Below are 12,091 nucleotides of genomic sequence, written 5' to 3'. Positions count from 1 at the left end.
ATTATTGTTATATGGATAACTGCACAGATATTTAAGCACTAAAAATTCAAAAGAAGACATTGACAACAAAGAAGAATACTGCGGATGGTGGAAGGGAATGATGATCTCCACTTAAATCAAATTGCTTACAGTTTCCAGCTTACTGATGTGATTTTTCCCAATAGAGAAGATTTGCAGGTTTACTAATGTATCCATGTTTTCAAAATTGGCAATTCTGTTACTGAACAGACTGAGGTCTTCCAGCTTAACCAGTTTATCCAGGCCTTCAATTATCTCGATGTTATTAAAGGACAAATCTAAAAGAAGAAAAAAATAAGCTGATTTTTTCCAAAAGATCCCCTTTTCTCTCCTTTGTGTACAGTTCCAGTGTCAGCTTTCTAGTACTTTGCCCAGCTATTTATTGTTTGTGGGGTTAGACAGATGCAGATCTGCACATTGTTAAGCAGCAGGATTGCTTTTGACCTTCGATTTTGCAACTGCTTGTTCTTTTACCATCAGAAAGCAAAAACACCCAAGAATCAGACTAATAAAAAGTGGTGAATTAAAAAGTGGTCTATTTCTTCTAAATTTCCTCCTTTTCTCTCAGAAAACATAATTTTGTGATTTGCTTTAAGGGCCCTTCATACCCAAGAGGACTTTGTGCAAGAACCTGAGCATTTGTTTGGCTTCTCACTCTGGAGGACAATGTCCAGCACGAACATATCAGTGGAGTGGATTCTCTTGCTCCTGACTCATAGGAACAGGTGGAAGGCCATTCAGTGCCACAAACTATTCTGCCTTTTAATTAGATCACATCTGATCTGTCATGCCCCTGGCTGAATATATTTTTTAAAATACTTAAAACATAGCTGAATTAAAAGGCTAAGATGCGTAATATACAGATTTCTTCAGTACTTACCTAGCCACACCAGGTTGATCAGCGTGTCCAGTCCCTCAATTTTTTCAATTACATTATTGTCTAACTGGAGTTTGGTCAGTGTTTTGAACCGCCACAGATTGTCAATCTTCAATATATCTGTACCGAGGAGATCAGAGATTTTGGAACAACAAAAGTCACAATGATAAAATGAACATCTATGCAAATGTTTTCTTTGAGGGTAAGACTTAATTTCAAGGTAATTTCCGATTAAAAACATGGAAAATATGAGCAGAAATAGGCTATTCAGCCCTTCAAGACTGCTCCAACATTCATTATGATCAATGCTGATCATCCAACTCAATAGCCTGATTCTGTCTTCCCTCCATATCTTTTAATCCCCTTTCTGTCTATATCTAACTCTTTATTGAAAACATACCGGCCGGAATTTTACCACCTCGCCCGCCATGGAATCGGCGCAAAGATCCAATAACGGAAATCTCGGGCAGAAATTTCCAGTCTCACCTGAACGAGGCCATAAAATCCTGCCCATTATGTTTTGGTCTCAACTACTTTCTGTGGTAGCAAATTCCACAGGCTTACCACTCTCTGGGTGAAGAAATTTCTCTTCACCTCTGTCCTAAGAGGTTTACCCCCTTATCCTCAAACTATGACCCCTAGTTCTGGACTCCCCCACTATCGGGAACATTCTTTTTGAATCTATCATGTCTAATCCTGTTAGAATTTTATAAGTTTCTATGAGGTCCCCCCCTCATTCTTCTAAACTCTAGCAAATATATCAATCTCTCCTCATACGTCAGTCCTGCCATCCCGGGAATAAGTCTGGTAAATCTTCTCTGCACCCCATCTATAGCACAAGCATCTTTTGCCAAAACTGCACACAATATTCCAGTTGTGGTCTTACCAAGGCCATGTATAATTGTAGTAAAATGTCCCTGCTCTTGTACTTGAATCCTCTTGCTATGAAGGCTAACATACCATTTGTCTTCTTTACTGTCTGCTGCACCTCCATGTTTACCTTCAGGACACCCAAGTCCCGTTGCACATTCCCCTCTCTTAGATTATTATCCATATGACTATAAATTATCTTCTTGTTTTTGCTACCAAAGTGAATAACTTCAGATTTATCTACACTTATTGGGTCTTAGCATTGATCCCTGAGGCAGCTCAGTAGTCACTGCCTGCCATTTGGAAAATTATTCTCACTCTTTGTTTCCTGTCTGCCAACCAGTTTTCTATCCATCTCGATACATTACTCCCAATCCCATTCGCTTTGATTTTACACGCCAATCTCTCATGTGGGACTTTGTCAAAAGCCTTCTGAAAGTCCAAATAAACCATATCCATTGGCCGCCCTCATCACGTCTACTAGTTACACCCTCGAAGGATTTCAGTGGATTTGTCAAACATGATTTCCATTTCGGAAATCCATGTTGTCTCTGTCTAATTCTACCACTGTTTACCAAGTGCTCTGCTATAAAATCTTTGATAATGGACTCGAGAATGTTCCCCACTAATGGTGTCAGGCTGGCTGGTCTATAATTCCCTGTTTTCTCTCTGCCTCCCTTTTTAAATAGTGGGGTTACATTAGCTACCCTCCAATCTGTAGGAACTGTTACAGAATCTATAGAATCTTGGAAGGTGACCATCAGTGTATCCACTATTTCTCGGACCACTTCCTTAAATACTCTGGGATGTAGCTTATCAGGCCCTGGGGATTTATCGGCCTTCAATGACATCAAATTCCCCAACACCATTTCTCTACTATTACTGATTTCTTTCAGTTCCTCCCTCTCTAAACTCTGGGTTCGCCAACATTTCTGATATGTTATTTGTGTCCTCCTTTGTGAAGACAGGAACAAAGTATGTATTTAATTGGTCAGTCATTTCTTTGTTCCCCATGTTACATTCCTCTGCTTTTGACTGGAAGGGACTTACATTTGTCTTCACCAATCTTTTTCTCTTCACATCTCTATAGAAACTTTGACAGTCAGCTTTTATATTACCCACAATCTTACTCTCGTACTCTATTTTCCCCTTCTTAATCAATCCCTTGGTCCTCCTTGGCTGAATTCTAAACTGCTCCCAATTCTCGGGTCTGTTGTTTTTTCTGGCCAATTTGTACGCCTCTTCCTTGGATCTAATACTATCTCTAATTTCCCTTGTAAACCATTGTTTGGCCATCTTTCTTGTTTAACTTTTGCACCAGACAGGAATAACCAATTATTGCAGATCACCCATGTGTTCTTTGAATGGTTGCCATTGCCTATCCACCGTCAGCCCTAAGTAACATTTCCTAAACCATCAGAGCCAACTTGCACCTTTATTAAAATTCAGGACTCTTCTCAGAATCAACTCTGTCACTCTACATCTTGATGAAAATTTCTTTCACATTATGGTCACTCATCCCAAGGGGTCTCGCATAACTAGATTGCCAATTATTCCTTTCTCATTAGACAATACCAAGTCTAGGATGGCCTGTTCTCTAGTTGGTTCCTCAATATATTGGTCCAGAAAACCTGTATACACTCCAGGAATTGCTCCTTTACGCTATTGTAACTAATTTGATTTGCCCAATCTATATAGAATATAGAACAGGACAGCACAGTACAGGCCCTTCGGCCCACGATGTTGTGCCAATAACCCCTTGAAAGTTCCTAAAGTGTCCGACTCCACTATCACAGCAGGCAGTCCATTCCACACCCCAACCACTCTGAGTAAAGAACCTACCTTGTACATCCCTCCTATATCTCCCACCATGAATCTTATAGTTATGCCCCCTAGTAACAGCTACATCCACCCAAGGAAATAGTCTCTGAACGTCCACTCTATCTATCCCCCTCATCATCTTATAAACCTCTATTAAGTCGCCTCTCAACCTCCTCCACTCTAAAGAGAAAAGCTCTAGCTCCCTCAACCTTTCCTCATAAGACCTACCCTCCAAACCAGGCAGCATCCTGGTAAATCTCCTCTGCACTCTTTCCAGTGCTTCCACATCCTTCTTATAGTGAGGTGACCAGAACTGCACACAATATTCCAAATGTGATCTCACCAAGGTCCTGTACAGTTGCAGCATAACCCCACGGCTCTTAAACTCAAAACCCCTGTTAATAAATGCTAACACACTATAGGCCTTCTTCACAGCTCTATCCACTTGAGTGGCAACCTTCAGAGATCTGTGGATATGAACCCCAAGATCTCTCTGTTCCTCCACATTCCTCAGAACCCTACCTTTGACCCTGTAATCCGCAATCAAATTTGTCCTACCAAAATGAATCACCTCGCACTTATCAGGGTTAAACTCAATCTGCCATTTTTTGGCCCAGCTCTGCAGCCTATCAATGTCTCTTTGCAGCGTACAACAGCCCTCCACCTCATCCACTACTCCACCAATCTTGGTGTCATCAGCAAATTTACTGATCCATCCTTCAGCCCCCTCCTCCAATATGGTGAACCACTGTAATATTGTTGTTTATGGGATATGCCTGGACACGCCCCTGCTGCCTCAATCCGGGGCTTCGCTCTTCTCTGGGTATAAAGGTGACTGCTCTCCACCCCTTTTGCCTCAGTTCGGATTAGCTATCGGTTCGGGTGTGCTCCAGTTCTTTTGTTAATAAAAGCCTGTTATTTCGCAACAACGAGTCTTTGCGTAATCAATGGTGCCTCATCCAAGTCATTTATAAAAATCACAAATAGCAGAGGACCCAGCACTGATCCTTGTGGTACACCGCTGATAACTGGTCTCCAGTCTGAAAATTTTCCATCCACCACCACCCTCTGTCTTCTATGAGATAGCCAGTTACTTATCCAATCGGCCAAATTTCCCTCTATCCCACACCTCCTTACTTTCTTCATGAGCTGATCATGGGGGACCTTATCAAACGCCTTACTAAAATCCATGTATATGACATCAACTGCTCTATCTTCATCTACACACTTAGTTACCTCCTCAAAAAATTCAATCAAATTTGTGAGGCAAGACTTACCCTTCATGAATCCGTGTTGACTATCGCGGATTAAGCTGCATCTTTCTAAATGGCCGTAAATCCTATCCCTCAGGACCTTTTCCATTAACTTACTGACCACCGAAGTAAGACTAACCGGCCTATAATTACCAGGGTCATTCCTATTTCCTTTCTTGAACTGAGGAACAACATTCGCCACTTTCCAGTCCTCTGGCACTATCCCCATGGATAGTGAGGACCCAAAGATCAAAGCCAGATTAAAAAGTGACCTATAATCACAGATGTTCCTTTATTGCATGCAATTCTAATTTCATATTTAATGCCATTCCCAATATCAACACGACAGTTTTGGGGGTCCATATATAATCGCCACAAATGTTTTTGCCCCTTAGTGTTTCTCAGCTCTACCCATACAGATTCCACAGCAGCAGAGCTAATATCTTTCCTCACGATTGTGCTAATTTCTTCTTTAATCAGCAATGCAACTCCACCACTGTTTCCTTTTTGTCTGTCCTTTCTAAATACTCAATAACCCAGATGCTCAATTCTCATCTATGGTTGCCTTGCAGCCATGTTTCCGTAATCCAAACGATATCATACCCATTTACATCTATTTACATGATTAATTCATTCACTTTATGGCAAATGCTCCATGGATTAAGGCATAAAGCCTTAAGGCTTGTCTTTTTAACATTACTTGCCCCGTTCCCATGATTTTTCCCTTTGATTCAGGCCCTTGATTTCTCTGCCTATCACTTTTTTATTTCCCTTTCTGTATTTTTTTCTTGTTCTTGATTCTCCCTCCTCTGACTCCTTGCATAGGTTCCCATCCCCCTGCCATTTTAGTTTAAACCTGAGCCAACCACTCGAGCAAACTCCAGTTTGTACTGTTCCCACCTCTCCAAAACCGATCCCAATTCCCCAGGAATCAGAAACCCTCTCCCTCAAACTATCCCTTCAACCATGTATTCATCCAATATATCCTGTTATTTCTACTCTGACTGGCACATGTCACTGGTAGTATTCCTGAGATCACTACCTTTGAGCTCCTAGATTACTATTTCTATTTCGAATATCCAGTTGTTCTAAACTTACTTCAGTTTTTGCAATTCATCATAGCTTTGCAAACTTTTCAAGTTCCCTCCAATGTCCCAAGTCCTTCATCACTGGCCTGCCTTCTCCTCACTGCTTCAGCTATGTTGGCCCTACTACCAGAGATGCCCTCCCTAAAACCCATTTCTTAAATCAAGCTTTCAGTCACTGCCTCTAACTCTCTAACTATGTTTCAGTCTCTGTTCCTTCTCCCTCAGACCTCCTCTTTGGGACTTTTTTTTACATGAAGTATACTTTATAGATATGTTATTATCAATCACATGCATGAACCATTCAGATTGCTTAAGTACAGAGGAATACATTATATTCTCTAGCAGTCAACTGTAGACTGCTTATCAATACATCTTTCAGTAATTATACCGTAACCTATCAACATTGTGTTTATCAAGATCATGAAAGACAGTGCAGATCTAAAACATACTTCGGTAATCAAGCTGAAGACTGTGTACATCTTTGAAATCAATTCCTTCCAACTGGGATATCTGTCCAGCCCTTCCTGATGGTCCCTGTTTCTTTACTGCCTCTTCAAGCATTTCATCATCAATAACACTGGGCTCAATTGTTTTATACAGCTGGCTCATTTTGAATGACTGTATTCACTTAAAAAGAAGAAAATATTTTTAAAAATACCATCAGAATAAATATTCTTTTTTTGTATTTAACATTACAATGAATAGACTGCAAACAATTGGCGCTGCTGCAATTGTCAGTGGTTGTTGCATAAAACAAACTAATTTCTTGCCGTAAAGAGACAAAATGAAAAGGTGGGTTGTCGTCAGCTACTCTCACACACCTTTCAGTGGATGATTGCACAACCCTCTTTGCAGAGGCTTCCCTCTCCACTTGCTTGTGGATGGAGTTGAGATTTATTTTGAAAACAAGACAACAAACAAACGTAAATTACAAAGAGTTTTAAATGCTGCTTGAAGTTTTTATGTATTAACTAAAAACATCCATCAGATTTGTCTGTTTCAATTCCCTGAGTTATCTTGGTTAGAGAGTAGAAAAATGTGTTTTTTGTTGCAGCCTTGCTATTGAATTCTTATAAGTATTCACTGGTTTGGTTGATAACTGCACCACATATTGTAGCACTGAAACAAATGCAAAATACTGCAGATGCTAACAATCTGAAATAAAAACAGAAAGTGCTGGAAATATTCAGCTAGTCAGATAGCAACTGATCTGGGATTTTTATCTCCGCAAACTCTACCTGATCTGCTGAGTATTTCCAACATTTTCTGTTCTTCTGACACAGTACTGGAAGAATTCAAAAATTAAAACAAACAATGGAACAATCAACTTTTGAAGCAAGATTCTTGACAATATGATCAATATCAAATGTAGATCAGAATGAGGTAATAATACATTGAAAAGTTTAGATGGGATCATAAATTTTATTACATTGTACATCGTATCCATAAATTTATGCTTCAGTCAAATGGAATGAGGCGAGACCTAACTGAAATATATAAAATTATGAGGGAGGAGATAGAGTTGATAAGAAAACCCTAGCCCTTTAGTTGAGAGGCCCATAACCAGGGGAGGAATAGATTCAGGGGAAGAGGTTGGAGGTCAAGGGCAATTTGTTTTCACCCAGAGACTGGTGGAGATCTGGAACTCAATGCTTGAAAGAAGGTCGGTGAAATCAGAAACCCTTATAACATTTTAAAAAACATTTACTTGAATATACATTTGTATTTCTGGGTTATTACCTGAAACACACGCATATTGGTGTAGGAATAAGTGGATAATGGAAGTATACACATGGCTAAAGGTAAAGAAGTGGTGTTGGGAAGAGGGATCCCATTTCATGGGACACTGGCACCAGGACTCAGCACTTGGACAGGAAAGAACTTCATTATCAGGATAGGCTCCACCTGAATTGAGCTGGAACAAGAGTCCAAGTGGAAAGGAGAAATAAGGGCAGTCACAAGGACTTTAAACTACTAACTTGGGAAGGGAGAACTCAAATGGAAAAGGTAAAATAAATGATTGTTCCAAATCAAATTAAAGCAAAGAACATAGAGTAACAGTCAGAAATTGTGCTTTAGGCATTACAAGTAAAGGGAAAATGAATAATGTAAAATAATTATGCCAGGAGAGAGAAATTAATAAAAATACGTCAGTGGAACATTACAGCAGAAGGACAGGTAAGAGTGTATGGTCCAAATAAGTGTTCTTTATACAGATACATGTAGTATAAGGAACAAATCGAATAAATTTCAAGCACAAATACAATTTAGAAGGTTAGTAGCCAATATTGTGATATAGCTGCAAAACAGTTAGGATGGGTATATACCAGATTCTTAGTTCCATAGAAAAGATAGGAAAAATTGTGGTGGGGGGAATGGGGAAGGAGTATTAGTTATTAAGGATTAAATCACTGTAATGATAAGAGAGGGTATAACAGGCTGTGAACAATTTATGGGTAGAATTAAGAAACAGAAAAGGACTGGAATTGTGGATCAGTTCCCTGGTAGCAGCCATGATTGATAGATATCAGTAATGGATGTAGTAAAGGCTGAATGATTTTAATAGAAGATTTTAACGTTCATGTAGATTAGGGTAAGTAGACAAGCACATGTCAGAAAGATAATTAACTTTTGAGTTTGTCTGGGTTACTTTTCTGTGATGTGGAGATGCTGGCGTTGGACTGGGGCAAGCACAGTAAGAAGTCTCACAACACCAGGTTAAAGTCCAACAGGTTTATTTGGTAGCAAAAGCCACTAGCTTTCAGAGCACTGCCCCTTCGTCAGGTGAGTGGGAGTTCTGTTCACAAACAGGGCATATAAAGACACAAACTCAATTTACAAAATAATGGTTGGAATGCGAGTCTTTACAGGTAATCAAGTCTTAAAGGTACAGACAATGTGAGTGGAGAGAGGGTTAAGCACAGGTTAAAGAGATGTATATTGTCTCCAACCAGGACAGTTAGTGAGATTTTGCAAGCCCAGGCAAGTCATGGGGGTTACAGATAGTGTGGCATGAACCCAAGATCCCAGTTGAGGCCGTCCTCATGTGTGTGAAACTTGGCTATCAGTTTCTGCTCAGCGATTCTGCGTTGTCGTGTGTCGTGAAGGTCGTCTTGGAGAATGCTTACCTGAAGATCAGAGACTGAATGCCCATGACTGCTGAAGTGTTCTCCAACAGGAAGAGAACACTCCTGCCTGGTGATTGTCGAGCGGTGTTCATTCATCCGTTGTCGTAGCGTCTGCATGGTCTCCCCAATGTACCATGCCTCGGGACATCCTTTCCTGCAGTGTATCAGGTAGACAATGTTCGTCGAGTTGCAAGAGTATGTACCGTGTACCTGGTGGATGGTGTTCTCACGTGAGATTATGGCATCCGTGTCGATGATCCGGCACGTCTTGCAGAGGTTGCTGTGGCAGGGTTGTGTGTGTCATGGTCACTGTTCTCCTGAAGGCTGGGTAGTTTGCTGCGGACAATGGTCTGTTTGAGGTTGCATTCTTGGACACACGCATCTCCATCAAGGATGGTCACCTCAGCACTTCACTGTACCGCAAGCCCACGGATAACCTCACGATGCTCCACTTCACCAGCTTCCACCCTAAACACGTTAAAGAAGCCATCCCCTACGGACAAGCCCTTCGTATACACAGGATCTGCTCAGATGAGGAGGATCGCAACAGACACCTCCAGACGCTGAAAGATGCCCTCATAAGAACAGGATATGGCACTCGACTCATCGATCGACAGTTCCGACGCGCCACAGTGAAAAACTGCACCGACCTCCTGAGAGGACAAACATGGGACACGGCGGACAGAGTACCCTTCATCATCCAGTACTTCCCCGGAGCGGAGAAACTATGACATCTTCTCTGGAGCCTTCAACATGTCATCGATGAAGACAAACATCTTGCCAAGACCATCCCCACACCCCCGCTTCTTTTTGATAAGGCTAACCTCAATGTGATGAAACAAAAGCTGTGCACAATAAAGTGGGCAAATCCATCAATGGGTAAAATTACAGAAGTTCAGTGGGATAAAAAAAATTCAATGCATATAGAATCAGTTTATATCCCTAAGGAGCAAGCTTTCCACTTGCCAAAAAATATCCATTATGTCTAAAGAGATAAGAGACAACACAAAACTAAAAGAAAAATGCATACAAAATACAAAAACAAGCACAGATACTGGAGAAAAAAATCTGAAATACTGGCATTTATGTAACCATGTGAACAATTGCTCAGGTATTTCCATCCAGAGTAGGCGATGGTCCAGTGGTATTATCACTGGACTATTAATCCAGAAACTCAGCTCTTGTTCTGGGGACCTGGATTCAAATCTCGCCATGGCAGATGGTGAAATTTCAATTCAATAAAAAAGTCTGGAATTGAGAATCTACTGATGACTATGAAACCATTGTCGATTGTCAGAAAAAAAACATCTGGTTCACTAATGCCCTTAAGGGAAGGAAATCTGCCGTCCTTATCCGGTCTGGCCTACATGTGACTCCAGAGCCACAGCAACGTGGCTGACCCTCAACTGCCCTCTGAAATGGCCTAACAAGCCATTTATTTTCAATCATCAAAGCAATGCAAGGTGTCTAGTAGCACTTACTCAGCAATAACCTGCTCGGTTTGTTTCCACCAAGGTCACATAGCTCCAGATCTCATTACAGACCTGGTTTAAACATGGACAAAAGGGCTGAATTCCAGAGGTGAGGTGAGAGTGGCTGCCTTTGACAGTCACTTTCAAGGAATCACTCTCAAGGCATCAAGCAGAATTGAAGTGAAGGGGGAATAAGTAGGATAAGTATGTGAGGTTACGGGTATAGGGCTGGGGTGGGATGCTCTGTTGGAGGGTTGGTGCAGACTCGATGGGCCAAATGGCCTCTTTCTGCACTGTAAGGATTCTGTGATTCTATGATTCCAAATGGGAATCAGGGGGAAAACTCTCCACTGATTGGAGTCAATCGAGCACAGAGGAAAATGTGATGTTGGAGGCCAATCATCTCAGTCCCAGGATATTACTGCAGGAACTCCTCAGGGTAGTGTCCGAGGCCCAATCATTCTCAGCTGCTTCTTCAATGACCTACCCTCCAACACAAGATTGGAAGTGAGGATATTTGATGATGATTTCACTATGTTTAGTACTATTCGTAATTCCTCAGATATGAGTAGTCCATGCCTGCATGCAGCAACACCCGGACAACATTCGGTCTTGGGCCAATATGAACATGTGTGCCACAGAAATGCCATGCAATGACCAACAAGACAGAGAATCTAACCATCTCCCCTTGATATTCAATTGCATTACCATCATGGAATCTCCCACCATCAATGTTCTTGGTGGGGGAAGGGATTGGTGTTGGCAGTGGGTGGTTACCCTTGATCAGAAACAGAACTGAACCATATATATAAATTCTGTGGCTACAAAAGCAGGTTGGAGGTTGGAAATTCTGCGGCGAGTAACTCATACCCTGAATCACCAAAGCTTGTCCACCATCTACATGGCACAAATCAGGAATATGATGGAATACTGTCCACTTGCTGGATGAATCCAACTCTGACAAGAATCATGAAGCTCAACGCCATCCAGCTCAAAGCAGCCTGTTTGATTAGCACCCATAAGACCATAAGACATCAGAGCATAAGTAGGCCATTCAGCCAAACGAGTTTGCTCCATCATTCAATTAAATCATGACTGATCTGATACAATAATCCTCAACTCCATTTTCCTGCCTTATCTCCACAACCCCATCTCCCCGCCATCTTAAACATTCACTTCCTCCTACACCTATGTACAGTAGCAACAATATATACCATCTTCATGCACTGCAGCAACTTGCTAAGGCTCCTTTCAAACCTACAGATGCATCAGAACTCCCATCCAAGTTACATACTATTCTGATTTGAAAGAATATTACTGCTGCTTCACTGTTGCTGAGGTCAAAATCCTTGAACTCCCAGCCTAACATCACTCACTGTAGGTGGGCCTACACCACGTGAGCTGCAGAGGCTAACCATCATCATCTGAATTTGGGCCAGGCAGTTAATACTGACTTTGCCAGTGATGCTCACATTTCCATGAATGGATAAAAAAATGTGTAAAGGTACAAAGAATAGCAAGTGGTAACAAAACAGTTATTAAGAGCAATGAAAAGGAAGTATAC

The 12,091-nt window shown here is 41.3% G+C and overlaps 1 protein-coding gene across 1 annotated transcript in view; it reads right to left on the bottom strand.

Annotated features, from left to right (window-relative positions):
• drc3 (dynein regulatory complex subunit 3) overlaps window positions 1-12,091 on the bottom strand; it is a 45,088-nt gene that overhangs the window by 31,571 nt on the left and 1,426 nt on the right. The window contains exons 2-4 of the mRNA XM_078240248.1: window positions 6,377-6,554; window positions 899-1,015; window positions 130-296 (exon numbers count right to left, since the gene is read on the bottom strand). Coding sequence (XP_078096374.1) covers window positions 130-296; window positions 899-1,015; window positions 6,377-6,536 — 444 coding nt within the window. The 5' untranslated portion in view covers window positions 6,537-6,554. The remainder of the gene's footprint in view (window positions 1-129; window positions 297-898; window positions 1,016-6,376; window positions 6,555-12,091) is intronic.

The sequence above is a fragment of the Mustelus asterias genome, chromosome 23, assembly GCF_964213995.1.
Source record: "Mustelus asterias chromosome 23, sMusAst1.hap1.1, whole genome shotgun sequence".
In the NCBI taxonomy this organism is placed as follows: Eukaryota; Metazoa; Chordata; class Chondrichthyes; order Carcharhiniformes; family Triakidae; genus Mustelus; species Mustelus asterias.
This window is presented reverse-complemented; position numbering and strand designations above follow the sequence as displayed.